Source organism: Hemibagrus wyckioides, linkage group LG17 (assembly GCF_019097595.1).
Source record: "Hemibagrus wyckioides isolate EC202008001 linkage group LG17, SWU_Hwy_1.0, whole genome shotgun sequence".
Taxonomy (NCBI): domain Eukaryota; kingdom Metazoa; phylum Chordata; class Actinopteri; order Siluriformes; family Bagridae; genus Hemibagrus; species Hemibagrus wyckioides.
In genome coordinates, this window is record NC_080726.1 from 10988200 (window position 1) to 11005531 (window position 17332).

The window sequence follows — 17332 nt, forward strand, 5'->3', positions numbered from 1 at the left end:
GAAAGTAGATCTCATTAATACATCGGTCATATTCTGTTTTTCTGTTTCAGACCAACATCATTAGGGAAATTTTCTTGGCTAGGATAGGGGAGCTTTATCGATCTAACCCTTTACACAGCTGACCTTGAATCTTTGATTTAACTTAAGCAGTCACTGAAACACCGGAACTGACGTCTTCCTCAAACTGAAATGATATCAGATTCTCAGTGTCTCTTCATACGAGATCAATTACAGATAAGAGATGGGTGTTTTCTTTATGATACACTACATCACTATTCCGTAAGCTACAGTACTTCTCTGGCAGACCTGTTTTAACTCATCGACCACACCAGACCTTATATGACTCAGACAACAGGAGAAGAAACAAAAATGTCCGAATAAAAAGTGACCTGAAACTGATCAGCAACGATAAAAATCCTCCCATTCAGTTGTATCAGAGAAACAACAATCTAATAGAGCAGATAAATAACACAATAGAAGTCTATATTAACCTGCAAAGCTTGGCGTCTTAAAGGATTATGCTTCATTTCCACCCTCATTCACCACAACACCTTCTGTCTGATGACTAAACCATGACATCCTTTTACACAGGAATCGGGTGATGTCTAATCACCGGGGTGTTTTTTCCCTTTGTTAAGGAAAGACTTACAGACCTGTGTGCAGATGATCATTTCTGAAGTTGCTCATGTAAGGGATAAAGGAATAAAGCACATAAAGTGTCAGATTGGTACGAATTGCAGTTACTCTTGATTATTTTTTGTTAAGAGTACTTTATTCCTCTTAAAGAGAGTAATTATCGCTATTATGGCAGCTATAAACATTTACTCAGCAGCCCCTTTTTTGTCTTTGTCTTTTTCCAAGAAACTGACACATCTTCTGTCCTGGAGGCTCTTCCGCGATAGAAAACATACAAAGACCTGCCATTGTAGACCCAATTGTATTCTATAAACATTAACCCTTTCTCCTTTAGCATGAATAACATATGATGTTTTTCTTCTATAGATACATAAGTCCATGTTGTTTTTAACTGAAGAAAAAACAAGATTATATATAATTACTTAACACACAGTCAGCAAATTCTGCACCGTGTGCGGCCATGTTGATTTTCTGGTCAGACTGAATAGCTCAGGAAACTCGAACCATGCCATGTGACCCAAACACAGAGCCGAGTCTTGGGTTAAATGAAGCATCCGCTGTACAGTCTGTGTATGATCTATGACTAGCACATTCATATCCTGTGACCTGAAGTGCTGCTACAAACGTCAGAGCTGTGGTTTTCTCGAAAAAGACATAATTTAAACCTCTAACCAATCAAATTTAAGAATTCAGCAACGATGTGGTATCATCTAGCTGTAAGGTTTTATCACAGTGAACAGGATGTTTCAGGTGGAAGTAGTCATAAATGTCACCCGGTGCTGTAAATCATAATAACAGCCCATAATTCCAGGTGGAGGTGGAAGCACAGCTCCTGAGGGTTGAAGAGTGTGAAGAGAGCGTGATTCGTACCTCCTCTGTGAGCTAGCTGTTGAACCATGGGATTGTTTAAAAGCCATGCTGCATTTTATTTTGTAAGCCACTGTGCAGATCTGTACTTGAGCTCCCAAAAGAATGGCATAACACTAATCGTTTCATCGTGCTCTTCTCAATTCTGGTCCGTTGGCCATGGGACGAGCTATAGAACTTCATACACTCTCTAGATCTCCACTCAGGCATCAAGAACACAAAGACGCAGCTCTTTCTCAAGCATTTAATCACCGATGGAAAAACAGCCTCGGGTCTTTATCTCTCTGTCTGTTTATTTTTATTCAGATGGCGCATCTTATTTAAAGAAAATTAATCAAACGTTATTGGTGTAACAGTATTACTTGTAGCTTGACTGACTGCTTGGTGACAATGTCTATGGCACTTGTGTTCTCTGTTCTTTCCCCTAGCTATCCTGAACTTGCTTCTGGTGTGTTGATGTTGAGTTAAGTTGCCTTTATTTGTCACATATACATTACTGCACAGCGAAATTCTTTCTTTGCATATCCCATAATTGGAGGGTTGGGGTCAGAGCACAGGGTCAGCCATGATACGGCACCCCTGGAGCAGGGTGGGTTGGCCCAACGGTGGCAGCTTGGCGCTGCTGGGGCTCGAACCCCAATCTTCTAGTCAATAACCCAGAGCCTTGAGCTACCACTGCTACATCTTGAGCTACATCTTTTTCCAGAGGACTTGCTAGTCTTTGGACAGCTAGATACTTGTATTGTACATGGAAGTCACTCTTTGATGAAAGATGAATGAATGAATAAATTAAATGGTAATCAGCCAGCTTACAGATCTGCAGACAGAGGACAAGTGAATGGAAAGGCAACATAATGTATAAGGGAAAAGGGATTTAGACGACATATAAAAGCTTTGAAGCAAGTCTGTAGAACACTGTTCTTGATGGTTGGTTTTGATGAAGGTGATGGATAGCACTGTGTAAAACATCGCTCCAAATTCTACTGTATGTGTTCAAATGGGTTGAAAAAGCATATGATTTACATCACTGTCATATTCATCATATCATTCAGTGAGCTCCCCTGCCCGGTAGATGGGGCAGCCATCAAGCCCATTGGGTCAGAAATGCTTCTTTATTAGACAGAACAGCTTTGGATTAATGTGCATGGACTGGACCTTCTAAGAAGTCTAGCCAAAGCACACATGCTACATTATAACAGAGTCACTAGACTGCCTCATTCTAGGGGTCAAGCATTTTAGTGTACTTGCCTCCTTGGAGGATGCCTCATAACTTTTTTCCACATCTCTGTAGGTCGATGTGTGTGGTGTACACCTTTTTCTGTACTGGGGAGGTTTGTGCATTGTGATTCTACTCTAACATCCTTCTCTCTGGTAGTCTGGTCTCACCCTGTAGTGAGATTTTCCCTCAAATAAAAGGCTCTCTTTTGTTTTTCCTCACATACTGAATTAATGAGGCAGGATTACTGTCATTTCGTATGAGTTTTCGACCACAATTCTCTATGTATTGCTGTCTGCTCGGCCTATAGATTCCTACTGAAACAGCCCGTCGTCAGTCAGCACCGTGCCACAGAGCATTAGGAATACTACACTAAGACCCTAAGGTTAGGCAATCTTACTGCATAATGTTTAACTCTATCAGTGTTGGTTTTTTTGTGAGTAGGAAGCTTGGGTAAGCTGGATATAAAGCTCAGTGTTCTGCTGTGGAGCTCAGAGATTCATTCCAGGCCTGAGAGATTATTTAGTAGCTGTTGTTCTGACACACAGCATTACTCAGGTGTTGAACTACCTCCAGCTGTGACTAATATGACTTGAGAATTTCCGATGAAATATTGTTCCTAGTGTATGAGCTATGGCTTACCTGTGCAGCGAGGAAAAAAAATGGCACCTCACCACGCTATTATAAATCACTTATAGTAAAGTCATTAAGAAGCAAACCCTTTAAAGCTGTCAAATAGGACAATTATCAAACCCAACATCCCGATGAATAAAGATAATAGAAAGGCAAAGAGGTTAACAAACCTGCCTCACAGGAGAGTATAATATATAAATTCACTCACAAAACTCCATGCACTTTTAATGAATAGTGCATAGTTACTGACTTTCATTTAATGCCTCATAAACAAGGCCTTGATAGGAAGGAAGTGTAGATTTGTTTGTGAGGCAGAGAGAACAAAGCAGGAGGCTTTCGATGGACTGCCTATAAATGACACTGAAATCCGATTCTGAATCTGTTTAGTGCTCAAAATGTGTGTTTCAGAATGTGTATTCGCATTTATACCCAAACTGGGTGTGGTGTAGACCTGAAGATCTTCTGTTATTAAATTAAATCAGATGAAATGCAATCACCATGCAACTGGAAATGGTCCTGACACACGTCCTAACCAGATTCCCTGTGAACCTTTCTGACCAGCTTTCTTAAAAAATAGACAGACAGACAGACAGACAGACAGACAGACAGATAGATAGATAGATAGATAGATAGATAGATAGATAGATAGATAGATAGATAGATAGATAGATAGATAGATAGAAAGTCAGACAAACAGATAGAAAGACAGACAGACAGACAGACAGATAGATAGATAGATAGATAGATAGATAGATAGATAGATAGATAGATAGATAGATAGATAGATAGATAGATAGATAGACATAATTGATTTTTATGTTCATAAAATATATATAATCACATTTACACACACACACACACTTTAATTCCATGTATAGGACTCATCTATAAGAACTGCACAGGACTGGGAACCTCCTTCACTAAGGGCTCTGGCAAACTCATTAAATGATTATGAAGTCATGCACCGGTGGTCCTATAGGGTGTCCAGTAAGCCATCTATCTCATCAGCACACACATCCACAGCACAGCTTTTAATGTGGAATATTATTTCTCTTATCTTCAGCTTGCATTAGCACAGCACCAGGCCAGCTGCGAAACCTCAACTTACAAAACTCTATTTACAAAACCGCACATATCTGCCTCGTCTTCATCCTGATACAAATGCAAAGTGCAGCTATGTGTCATGGGAAAAATGGGAATACATTTCACCGCCTGTGCTCACGCTTCAGTGTGCCTGCTCGCTCATGCATCCTCAATCCGACGCTGGCCACAGAATCAATCAAAGGACTGGGACATGAGCAGCCTCGTGAAATGGACTGACCAGTCACCCATGCTCTAAAACAAAGTAAACTTTCTTTGAACAGCCAGTCCCTTGATTGTAAACCCATGTCTTATGGACTGAACAGTTCAAGTGTCCTTTCTCTGGCTATTTTCGTACACTTTATATAAGGCAAGTAAAGCAAAGTTGGAATTTTTTCCCCTCACAGTAGCAAGAGAACAAGATGTGGCCAGTTTAGCAATTAGGACAAATGTTCATTTTACTTCAAAATTTTCTATAACACTTTCTGTTAATCCTACTCTTCTTGATTTATTTTTACTGATTTTATTTTTCCCTGATTTTATATTATAGCTTTTAGTTGTATAATCTTATTATATTATATTTAGTTGTAATCTCCTTAGAGGACCAAGAAAGTTTGACTATCCGTCCATCCATCTATCTATCTTCTGGCATTTGGCAAACGACCTTACCCAGAATGACTTTCTTTCCATCCATCCATCTTTCTATCTGTCTACCTCTCTGTTTATCCATCCATCCATCCATATACCTCTCTGTTTATCCATCCATCCATTTCTATTTGTCTACCTCTCTGTTTATCCATCCATCCTTCCATCCATCCACCTTTCTATCTGTGTGCCTATCTGTCTATCTATCTGTCTATCTATCTATCTATCTATCTATCTATCTATCTATCTATCTATCTATCTATCTATCTATCTATCTATCCATCTTCTGGCATTTAGCAAACGACCTTACCCAGAGTGACTTTCTATCCATCCATCCATCCATCCATCCATCCATCCATTTCTATTTGTCTACCTCTCTGTTTATCCATCCTTCCATCCATCCACCTTTCTATCTGTGTGCCTCTTTGTTTATCTATCTATCTATCCATCTATCCATCTCTCTATCTGATAGAGAAGAAATCATTTATAATTTTTGGATTAATCTAGAACAAAGTGTTTCTATGTTAAAAAAAAACTTAACAAAATAAATGAATATTTTCACTTTATTTGAAACACTGTGATATTTTTTTGCTAACAATTTGCTTTTATAATTGATAAATATTATGTTTGTTTTCTCATTATTCACAGGTCATAAAAGTGATTTAAAAACAGCTTACAAGAAATGATTACAAACTTGCAATCATAATAATTATAATGATTTATAGATACGGGCTTCATAAAACATGTTAACAACTTCTCCTTTCCGCTATTGAAAGCTGCTTTCAGCGAAACTTCCGCTCAAACATTCAACGCCGAAGAAAAAGCTATAGACGATGGACAATCAGTGCTACCAGGTGCTTATTTGTTTGCCTGTCCTCAGCCCTCTTTATTCAGGGTTTGTTTTCCTCTCATCACTAGGCATGGCTTTTGTGTTCTTTAGAGAACAAACGACACAGTGGCATTGAGTGATAGGGAGGACGTGGGAGGCAGACAGAGGGCGTCAGGCACTTTCTCATCAAGACATGATGCTCATTTGTCACTGAGACCAGGCTTGTCTGAGAAGCTTTCAGGTGATACATGCTGCTTCTAAATGAGGTAAAAAGGGACATGGAAGGTTTTTTTAAAGCATGAAATGTTCTTAGCATAAAAATATCAACTAAAGGAGAAAAAAGGTTAATGCTACGAGATTAGGACACCAACCTTCAGTGAAATGAGAAGAAATTACACTGTTATTTATTTTTCCTCCGTGTAAAATGCCATGTCATATGCTTCAAGTGAGAAGTCAAATCATTTTGCTCCAGCACAAAGATAACCAAAGGTCAGTTAGGAGAGTTTTCCAGACCGGGAAAGCTGACACCAGCAGTCTGGGTTTTAATATTTTATATCCTTTTGTTATATTTCTGTTCATTGGTTTTCTCTCAATAAGTCAAAGTGTGTCCTATGCCCTTGTCTTGTATCTCCCAGAGCTTTCTGCCTTTTAGATATATGAGATGTCAGGCAAGGTTACAGAGCAGCTGGACAGACAGGGAAGCTCCCATCTGGTCTACAGCATTGTAGACTCCCTGATGAAAATGTCACTAAGACGAAGTTGCTCCCAAAGGGCCTGGGGGACAAAATGACGGCACCAATATACCCACTCTATATTTATAAAACGTTCAGATTCATTCACTAGACTTTTCCCTGGATAATACAAATAGTTGCTGCTTATATGCGTTCTTCAGCAGAAACCAAAATATGATCCTGTATACAGAAGAACTCTACACTGGAGCAGGTTTTTTAATCCTAAAATGTTTGCAGGAACTGTGTAATAATATGGGGACTACAACGAATCTTATGTAACACTGCAGCTGCTATGCAAGGATTCAATTACTTGGCAAGAAAATCTCCTAGGGTTAGAACTGTCACCTTTATTAAACTCCTGTCGATGATTTTTGTTATTAACTCATTGACATTCATCTGTCAAGGCAGCGTTGTGATACTACTCGAAAAGCGTCCCTGTGCCTTGCGACACAGCTGTTTATCGACAGGATCTGACACAATAGTTTAAATATACAGAAGCTGTTACTGAGATAATGAATAATAAATAATGCACGGACAAAAGCGGGTCATGTCTTTAGCATCTACGGCAGGGTTTAGCAATAGATTCATTTGTACAAAGAACTCATCTTGGTCCTACACTGGATTATGCAATAAAAACAACAATGAAATACCATTTACCAATATTATTACCTGGACCAGAACAGAGTTCTGCATTTTCAGATCAGAGTTTATGCGTTTTCCACTTCATTAATCTCTACAATTTATACCACAAACACACGTGCAGCAAAAATCTTAAAGGTGCACAGAAGATACAGCTTGTCCATGACTGCTACCGTTGTGTCTGTATTATCAAATGAAATCATATGATCAAATTCAGTACCACATAAGTGTTGAATTTTAAGTCTGAAAGGAATCAGAATCGATTCAGTGTCAAATCAGAATCAATTCAGTGTTGACTCCATATCAATTCAGTATTAAATTAGTTTAGAATCTGTATGAAATTAGTATTAAATGAGACATAAAAGAACAAATCAGAAGGAAATCGGTGACTGAGTATCAAAACCATATTACCTTGTAGCCATACTGAAACAGTGCCAAATCAGTTCATACCAGTATTAAATGTGTATCAAATCAGTATCAAATTGTTATCAAATGAAATCAAAGGATCAAATTCAGTACCACATAAGTGTTGCATTTTATGTCATTTGTTAGCGAATGATTTCTGAACAAGTCTGAAAGGAATCAGAATTGATTCAGTGTCAAATGAGAATCAATTCAGTGTCAAATCAGAATCAATTCAGTGTTGACTCCATATCAATTCAGTATCAAATTAGTTTTGAATCTGTATGAAATTAGTATTAAATTTTAAAACCAGAACAAATCAGTAGGAAATCAGTGACTGAGTATCAAAACCATATTACCTTGTAGCCATACTGAATCAGTGCCAAATCAGTTCATACCAGTATTGAATCTGTATCAAATCAGTATTGTCAAATGAAATCAAATAATCAAATTCAGTACCACATGAATTTTATGTCACTTGTTAGCGAATCATTTCTGACCAAGTGTGAAAGGAATCAGAATCAAATCAGTTTTAAATGAGAATCAATTCAGTGTCAAATCAGAATCAATTCAGTGTCGAATCAGTGTTGACTCAGAATCAATTCAGTATTGAATTAGTTTTGAATCTGTAAGAAATGAGTATTAAATGAGTCTTAAAACCAGAACAAATCAGTAGGAAATCGGTGACTGAGTATCAAAACCATATTACCGTGTATCCGTACTGAATCAGTGCCAAATCAGTTCATACCAGTATTGAATCAGTATCAAAGCTAGAAAGAATCAGGATGGAAACAGGATGGAATCTGTACTGAATCAGTATCAGGAATCAGTAAATACACAAAACTTTGATATCAGCATCATCTGTACAGCCCCAGTGCTTATGAATTAACATAAGTGTAATGTTAATGGTATATTTAATTCAGGGTTTCTTTTCAAAACATACTGTAGTCTGAGGTCAGGGCTACTGAAGCATGGAGTCACCAGATGCCCATCACGGCTACGGCAACGTGCCAGTGGCAGCTGTCGGTGCACAAGGTCAGAAACCTGCACTGCTCAGCTCCAGCAGTCATTTTGTGCACACCATCACTTTCAGCCTTGTTCTATCAGTCAAACGCTCACAACCAAAGCCGCTGTGCATAAATCACTCTACTTTTCTCTCACCCGATCCATCTCTCTCTCTCTCTTTCTCTCTCTCACACCAGCATGCCAATGTTTCATCAGGCAAGACATTCTGCTGAGCGTTTCTGTCACCTCCTCGATCGCTTCTCCCTCTAATCAATTATCCCCAAATGAGTTTTATTGGCAGCCTCTCAATGTCCATAAACAACTGTGTGCCACTAGCAGGGGCTGTAAAGCTGATCTGCGGGTGGTGAAAAGCAATGGAAATCACTCACTGCACCACATACTCTCGTCTTATTGCCCAGGGGTAAGCGTTGTTGTCTCTCATATCTACCCGAAGTCACAATCAGTAGAATTCACAATGAGCAACCAACAAGAGATATGACACTATTAATTACACATGCTGCGCTGGAGTACGACAAGAATAACACTCACAGAGACAGCTTATGAATCATTCATTGGACCTCATAAAAAGTTTAATTTTTAACTTATCTATGAATCTGTGGACATTCATTTGTATTCCAGCGATGCAAGTCAAAGCAGCAGAGCAATGACCAGCTAAAGATCTGACAAAATGCTTGACAGGGGCAAGACAAAATGATTATGTGTTATAATTTATTTTTTTCTGTATTTTTTACCACACTGCAGATACAGAATCGTTTATAGGAAGCTGTTCAATGCAGGGAATTGTGTTTCACTTGAAGAGTCAGAAATATCCACCTTTTATGAACCGGTATTCATGCTTCAGTAAAAAGCAGCTCTAGCTACTAATCCCGCTGATACTGAATATGAAGTGAAATAAAGGAAAGGTAATTGATCATAATGTTTCTCATAAAGCTGCTGTTTCTGAACAGGCTTCTTAAAGGGGCAGGATGTGAGCAAACTGGAAAACTGGATTTTCCTTATATGGGAATTATGAAATTCAAGAAGAACAGTTAACATCCACCATCGCCACCACCAACCCCCACAAAACACCATCCACCACCTCCCCCAACACACACACACACACACCATTCCATACAAGACACAGATGAAAACTAGAGCTGAGGCCAAAAGTCTACTTTCTTTCCATTCAATGTAATGTCACAATATTAGCTAGGATGTGTAGATTTGTTTTGGCTTTCATTCAATGTATAAGATTAGCATTTAGCATTTAGTGAACCGCCACTGAACTTATTGTAGCCTTCAGTTCAACTCAATGTTATTTCTATGGTGCTTTTAACAATAGACCTTGTCTCAAAGCAGCTTCACAGAAATATAAAAATATTTTATCTTATTTTCATTGTCTGTACCGATCTATCCTCGGGTCACCGGGAGCCTGTGCCTATCTCAGGCATCAAGGCAGGATACACCCTGGACGGAGTGCCAACCCATCGCAGGGCACACACACACACACTCATTCACGCAATCACACACTACGGGCAATTTAGAGACTCCAATCAGCCTATATTTAACCCTAATGGGCAATCCTGAGCAACAGCGGCAAGGAAAAACTCCCTGAGAAACCTTGAGAGGAACCAGACTCCATCCTCATTTTTGGACTGGGGGAGGAAACCGGAGCAAACCCACCAAGAACATGCAAACTCCACACACAAAGTGAGCAGGAGTGAGACTCAAACCCAGGACGCTGGAGGTGTGAGGCGAACGTGCTAACCACTCAGCCACTGTGCCGCCTAATATAAAAATAATATAAAATAAAAATGCCAATTTAAAATCTATATTTAACGCTAATGAGCAATCCTGAGCAACAGTGGCAAGGAAAAACTCCGAGAAACCTTGAGAGGAACCAGACTCAAAAGGAAACTCATCCTCATGTGGGTGACACCAGAGAGTGTGATTATAAATAATGTCCTTTCTACAACTGTATATTATCAAGTAGATCTGTGTAACCAAAAGCTCCTGAGTGACTTATAGTAAATTTCAATTTCACCACTTCACCATGCCGAAGCCTTCAAATGTTCAGTGATGGAGACAAAAAGCTTCTTACAACACTTTCTACTACAACACCAAACACACTTTTTTAATTCCCTTCACTGATTTTCTATGGTTTTCACGTCACAGATTTGTAATGGACACTCCCATACCTATTCCTCTTTAAGCCATTTTGCTACTACTTTAGAGGTACACTTAAGATCACTCTCTTTTCTAGCTGATGTCTGAAGCTTTTGCTTTAGGATTTCTAGATAATCCTCCTTCCTCATGATGCCATCTATTTTCTGAAGTGCAGTTCTCCAGCAAAGCAGCCCATTTCATTTGATGCTGCCATCCTTATGCTTCACAGTTCTTCAGAATGGTGTTCTTCAGATTAAAAACCTTACCCCCTTTTTTTCCTCATTATGGCCAAATAGCTCAAGTTTTGTTTCATCTCTCAAGAGAACTCTACACAAAGAGACTAGGTCTTCATCTTGGTTATCACCTGCCAGTGTGGCTGTTTAATGCTGGTTTCAGAATGGAGGTTTATTTCTTGCAGTCTTTTTAGCCATGGGAATGTATGCATCTGACTCCTCCTACTGAATCCTCCTTCCCTATTGTTGTTTTAAGGTTCAGTTCAATTTTTCAAACCAAAGTTCATCCCTGGCTGCTAATTTGTGCTCTTTCCTGAATGATGTAGTGTCTGTGTTGTCCAACGATTGTTATATTTGCATACAGTGGTTTGTCTAGATGCTTGTAGTACCTTCAGTAGTTTGTAAATTGCTCCTGGTTGCCTGGATGGTGTTTTGGTATCAAGGCCAAATGCCATCTCTAAAGGTAGGCCTTTTTTACAAACCATAGCTGCTCTCCCAATTAACTCCTAATTATGGCAGCTAGTTAATCAGATGCTTCTCTAACACATTACATTGATGTCTGATTGTTTCTTTAAATAGCCTGGAAGGTTTCAGAGTGGTGTTTGTGAATATCTGACCCGCTGGATATAGTGAATTAAAGTCTCTAAGCACATTTTAGGCCTCTGCTGTGGAGAAAAATGTAGATGCCCTAATGGTCCTGCCTGAGAAAATGTGCATTAACTCGAAACTGAGTCTGAATATCTTTAGACAAGGTGGATGCAAACAGTTGCCAGGTAGGTGGCAGAAACCTGTGCATTTAGAATTATTCATGGTTCTCATGTCAATACCATGACAAATCCAAACATGATCCTCTGAAGAACAGCTAGTGGAGAAGATTAGGGGGTTGCAGTGGCTGAATAAACCATTCCTCGCTGCCAAGATGCAAATGTTTTTATGCTTGGCCTTCCATAACATGGAAGGAGTGGAAATTTATTCTTACTGGCATCCCGGCGGATTTCAGTCCAAGTTTGCCAGCTTGTTTACAGTGGAGGCTTCACCGAAAGGATACACATGTCAGATTGGTTGATTTCGACTATTTTGCAAGAAATTTGAATCGGCAAATGATCAACAACTAGGTGATGTGATGCAGGTGTTACTGTTTTATCCATGTATTAGAGGCAAGCTGCCAACAACTACAATTTTATATTTATTTGAGGAATGACGTGCCGTAGCATTTAATGTTGTGGAATGCCCATGAAACGAGTTCTTATATCACTTATGTTATGACTGCTATAAAACAATCGCTCCCTCACTTTCTCTTGACATTAATAAGGCAAGTGTTAATAAGCAGCTACAGAGCAAAACCATGGTGCAAAGTGTTCTGTACTGAAGGCTCACACATGATGGAAAACTTATAATACATCTTTACAATACACTACCTACAGAAGACTTCAACCGATCAGTGACCATCCATTTTTATTTGTCAAATAATAAACCATTTTTATTCTTATTAGACTAGTGTCTGCTGTACATTTACATAAAATATAACATTTATATTAATGTGCTGTTTGAAATACAGTGGAACCTCGGCATAGTAGAACAGTGGAACCTCACGATACAAATTTGATTCGTTCTGGAGGCGAGTTCCTAAGGGGAAAATAGTTTTCCCATAGGAAATAATGTAAACGCAAATAATCTGTTCCAGCCACACAAAAATATGACTAATATTACCAATAAGAAATGTATGTAAACTGTATGGCTGCTTACAAAGAACTGACCCAAGCCAAACATTCCATGTCAAGGGTCCGCACAGGAAATCGTGCCACCAAGCTTGGGCTAAAAATAGAACAGGCCACCCATGCCACCAATCTGTCAACAAAAAAAAACGCCAGAAAAATCACCTAGCTTCTGAACGCATACCGACGGCAACGTTGGAGTCGTGAGCTGACTCTTTTGAAAAAGCTTTGACTGACTGAAACAAAAATTGTAAAATCCATAAACTCGTTTCATTTGGCTTCGCTTGGCTTTCCACTGACCCAACCATTTTTAACGGCTCCCAGACGTATACACAACTTAGCCAGGGTTCGGTTCGGTTCGTTCGTATGCCGAAAATGCTTTGTATTCTTGCAAAATTTCAAATCTTCAGGCGAGGAATCGAGAGCATTCATCTGCAGAGGTTCCACTGTAGAGCTGATATTCAGAGATACTGCAAATAGATAGATAGATAGATGGATAGACAGACAGACAGATGGATTTCTGAGCAGAGTCAAGCAGCAATACCAAACAATACCAGACCTACAGTGATTATAAATAATTAAGTCATTAGGAGAGAACTAAAATGAAAGAACTATTGTTTTATCGATCTTTCAAACGCACAGTACTTTATAAAGCGTTCTGCAGAACAGCAAAACCTCTGCTCTAAAATATCTTCAACCTGCTCTACTACTCTGCATCCAGTTCCTTTTAATCCTACCCCCAAACTGATATACAGTCTTTTCATTTCCACTCGCAATCTGTTCTTTTTTCCACAAAGTAATCTGCTTCAGTGTTCATTCGATATAACCTGGTAATGAATTTGATCAGCTTGTGCTTTTACAGCACCCTAAACTACCTGACAAAAATAAAAAAGTGTGTACCTTCAGCAGATTTAACCTTCTCATACATACAAGCTAGTGCTGCAGTGAGAGATATCCTGCTGGGATCTTTTATTATTTGTACCTAGCCTTCCCAAGACAAGGACCTTCTTTTAAATGAAAGTAAAAGCAAAGCCAGGTTCAAGAGCCCTGGCTGCGGTTAGATTCATTTTGCATTCTATTCCACATTTTTTAAAAATACTGACTGACAAAAAAAAAAAAAAAGCTCACTGTTAGGATAAACCATGTACAATATGTAAGTAAAATCTTGTAAAATCCAGGAAGGTTTTTTCAAGGACAAAAAATATTAAATGCAATTGGCAGTAAAATGCTTATTGCAATAAAGGTCAACCTGAGTTAAAAAAAATAATAAATCACAGCACATCAATCATTCATTCATTCTTCCTCTATAGTACACAGGGTCACATGGATCCCTGATGATCCAGGGCACAAGACAGTGTGTGAACCCATCGTAGGGTGCATTCACACACACACACACACACACACACACACACACACACACACACACACTACAGACAATTTAGAGATGCCAGTCATTCTACAACACATGTCTTTAAATTGGAAGAAGAAACCAGAGTACCCAGAGGAAACCACCAAAGCACTGTGAGAACATACAGCAGAAAATAATGTTTCTATATACAAATTAAAAACAATTGTACAATGTGTCCAAGCACCAGACAGTTTATGTGGGAGTGTGTTGATCTAAAATATTTTGCAGCTTTAATTCGACTTACTTTTCTCCTTGTAGTTTGTTGGTTTTCAAAATCAAGTCCTGGGTTTGTTCCTTGGCTGCCTATTAACAAGAACAGCACTTCATGTGATAAACTACACCACAGTGCAAAGCAGGATAAACACAAGGCATAGCAACACAACACTAAGTTATTTACTCTGCTGCGGAGGAAAACGGAACAGTGTACCTTCAATCGATTGGTCATTTCTTCACAACAGGAACTCATAGCTTGGACATCTTCATGTATACTCTCCAGCTCCTATGTAAATGAGATAAAGTTCTGTAAGGGACACTTAAACACGTACACTATATTGACCAAAGTTTTGGGACATCCCTCCAAATCATTGAATTCAGGTGTTGTTTTTCAGTGGCTGGGCTTGACCCCTTAGTTCCAGTGAAAGGAACTCTTAATGCTTCAGTATACCAAGACATTTTGGACAATTTCATGCTCCCAACTTTGTGGGAACAGTTTGGGGATGACCCCCTTCCTGTTCCAACATGACTGCACATCAGTGCACAAAGCAAGGTCCATAAAGACATGGATGAGAGAGTTTGGTGTGGAGGAACTGGACTGACCTGCACTGACCTCAACATGATAGAACACCATTGGGATGAATTAGAGCGGAGAGTGCGAGCCAGGCCAAAACTGGGACGTCTGCCTTTGCATGAATGTAATATGGAGTTGGGCCACCCTTTACAGCTATAACAGCTTCATCTCTTCTGGGAAGGCTTTCCACAAAGATTAGGATTGTGTTTATGGGGATTTTTGACCATTCATCTAGAAGAGAATTTGTGAGGTCAGGCACCAATGTTGGACGAGAAGGCCTGGCTCACAGTCTCCGCTCAAATTCATCCCAAAGGTGTTCTGTCAGGTTGAGGTCAGGACTCTGTGCAGAGATCTGGTTAAACATAGCATACCTCCTTCACGTCTTTAAATATTCGCACAAATTCTTCGTTGATGGATAAACTGCGTCGCTCGATGTCCCCTCGCAGGTTTCTCCGAGTGCGAAGACTGTTTTCATTGAAGAAAACGGACAGTGATTTCAAAGCCTCCAGCATTTCCTAATAGTGAACAGAAGATGAAGGTCAAGTTTAGGTTTAATGTGCACCAAAAAAATGACTTCAGTGGAAAGAAGAAGAAGACAATCATTGAACTGCTAAATAGTAATATAAATTACAGAGAATAGGTATATGCTTTGAATGATTATTTTCCTTTTTTTTCATTTAGAATAAAACTACAATGTAAGATTAATATCTTGGTACAAAAATTTTATTGCTTAATAGTAATAATAAATGTTACTATTCTTATTATTTTTAAGGGAATAAATGAATCAGAAATTTCAGAAAACTGGGGGAAAATGATTATTGCAGATGTTTAGTTATTACCATTACTTAAACTTACCAACAAATTACACTAACTATACAGATCATATACACTGATCAGGCATAACATTATGAGCAGTGAGAGGTGAAGTGAGTAACATTGATTATCTCATCATGGCACCTGTTAGTGGGTGGGATATATTAGGCAGCAAGTGAACATTTTGTCCTCAAAGTTGATGTTAGAAGCAGGAGAAATGGACAAGTGTAAGGATTTGAGCGAGTTTCACAAGGGCCAAATTGTGATGGCTAGACGACTGGATCAGAGCATCTCCAAAACTGCAGCTCTTGTGGGGTGTTCCCAGTCTGCAGTGGTCAGTATCTATCAAAAGTTGTCCAAGGAAGGAACAGTGGTGAACCGGCGACAGGGTCATGGGCGGCCAAGGCTCATTGATGCACGTGGGGAGTGAAGGCTGCCCCGTGTGATCCGATCCAACAGACGAGCTACTGTTGCTCAAACTGCTGAAGAAGTTAATGCTGGTTCTGATAGAAAGGTGTCAGAATACACAGTGCATGATGGGTCAGGGCTGATTTGGCAGCAAAAGGGGAACCAACACAATATTAGGCAGGTGTTCATAATGTTATGCCTGATCATCGTACGTATAATAATAATAAAAACTCGTGTGGATTATAATTATAATTATTTATTGCTTATTATTATTTCTGTTGTTGTTGTTGTTACTATTATTAATCTACTTACTCATTTCAAAGTTTAATATTATGTGCAGGAGGGGAAAGAATAATAAAAGACGGAAACTGCAAAAACAAAACGCAAAAAGAAAAACAAAAAATAGAGAGATTATAACGTGATATAAACGGTCATGAGGAGACAGCAAAGACTTTACACGTCTTTTAGAAACCTTGTAAACTATTTATTCATGACTAGAACTGATTAGGTTAGCTGGGTGGTTGAGTTATATTTCTTTAACGTGCATTAAGAAGATTAATTGTTAATAAAAGACAGAATTCACGCCTCTGCACGTCTGATCAGCGCCTCAGAAAGAGTGTCATAAACATGTCATTAACTCTTAATAAACTCATCATTAGTTTAGCACCAGCTAGTTAGCCAGCTAGCATGTAAGCTTTGAATGAATCAGTCTCTCACCTTGTCATTATCCAGCCTGGTTTCCAAAATCTTATTAAGCTTCCTCGACAGCGGGTTATTAGTCTGAGAGGAAACATTGCCGCTGTTTGAGATCAGACTTGAAGTGTCAGATGAAATGTCCACTTTTGTATCTGCCATTATAAACAAACCACGTCAACTACCAGGAAGCTGTTTTGAGCATCGCAGATATCCGTCCGTCTGCTACACGCGATACTCAACAATTAGTTCCGGCCCGGGCAGTAATTCTCTTTTTAGTTATATGAAAGCAAACAAGACAATAAAAGGCAAAAGGGGACTATAATTTTAGCTATAAAAATACCTGTTGTTTATCGATTTTACATCTGTATAGTCTTGAAATGAAAGCACTATGGTTCAGCAGGTATTATTGTCTTTTCAGAGCTG

General features: G+C 39.0%; 1 protein-coding gene across 1 annotated transcript in view; it reads right to left on the minus strand.

Annotated features, from left to right (window-relative positions):
- The window catches only part of cog6 (component of oligomeric golgi complex 6), a 43108-nt gene extending 25979 nt beyond the window's left edge, over window positions 1-17129 (minus strand). The window contains exons 1-4 of the mRNA XM_058414091.1: window positions 16931-17129; window positions 15364-15507; window positions 14633-14704; window positions 14450-14508 (exon numbers count right to left, since the gene is read on the minus strand). Of these exons, the coding sequence (XP_058270074.1) occupies window positions 14450-14508; window positions 14633-14704; window positions 15364-15507; window positions 16931-17068 (413 nt within the window). The 5' untranslated portion in view covers window positions 17069-17129. The remainder of the gene's footprint in view (window positions 1-14449; window positions 14509-14632; window positions 14705-15363; window positions 15508-16930) is intronic.
- Window positions 17130-17332: the final 203 nt, after the last annotated feature.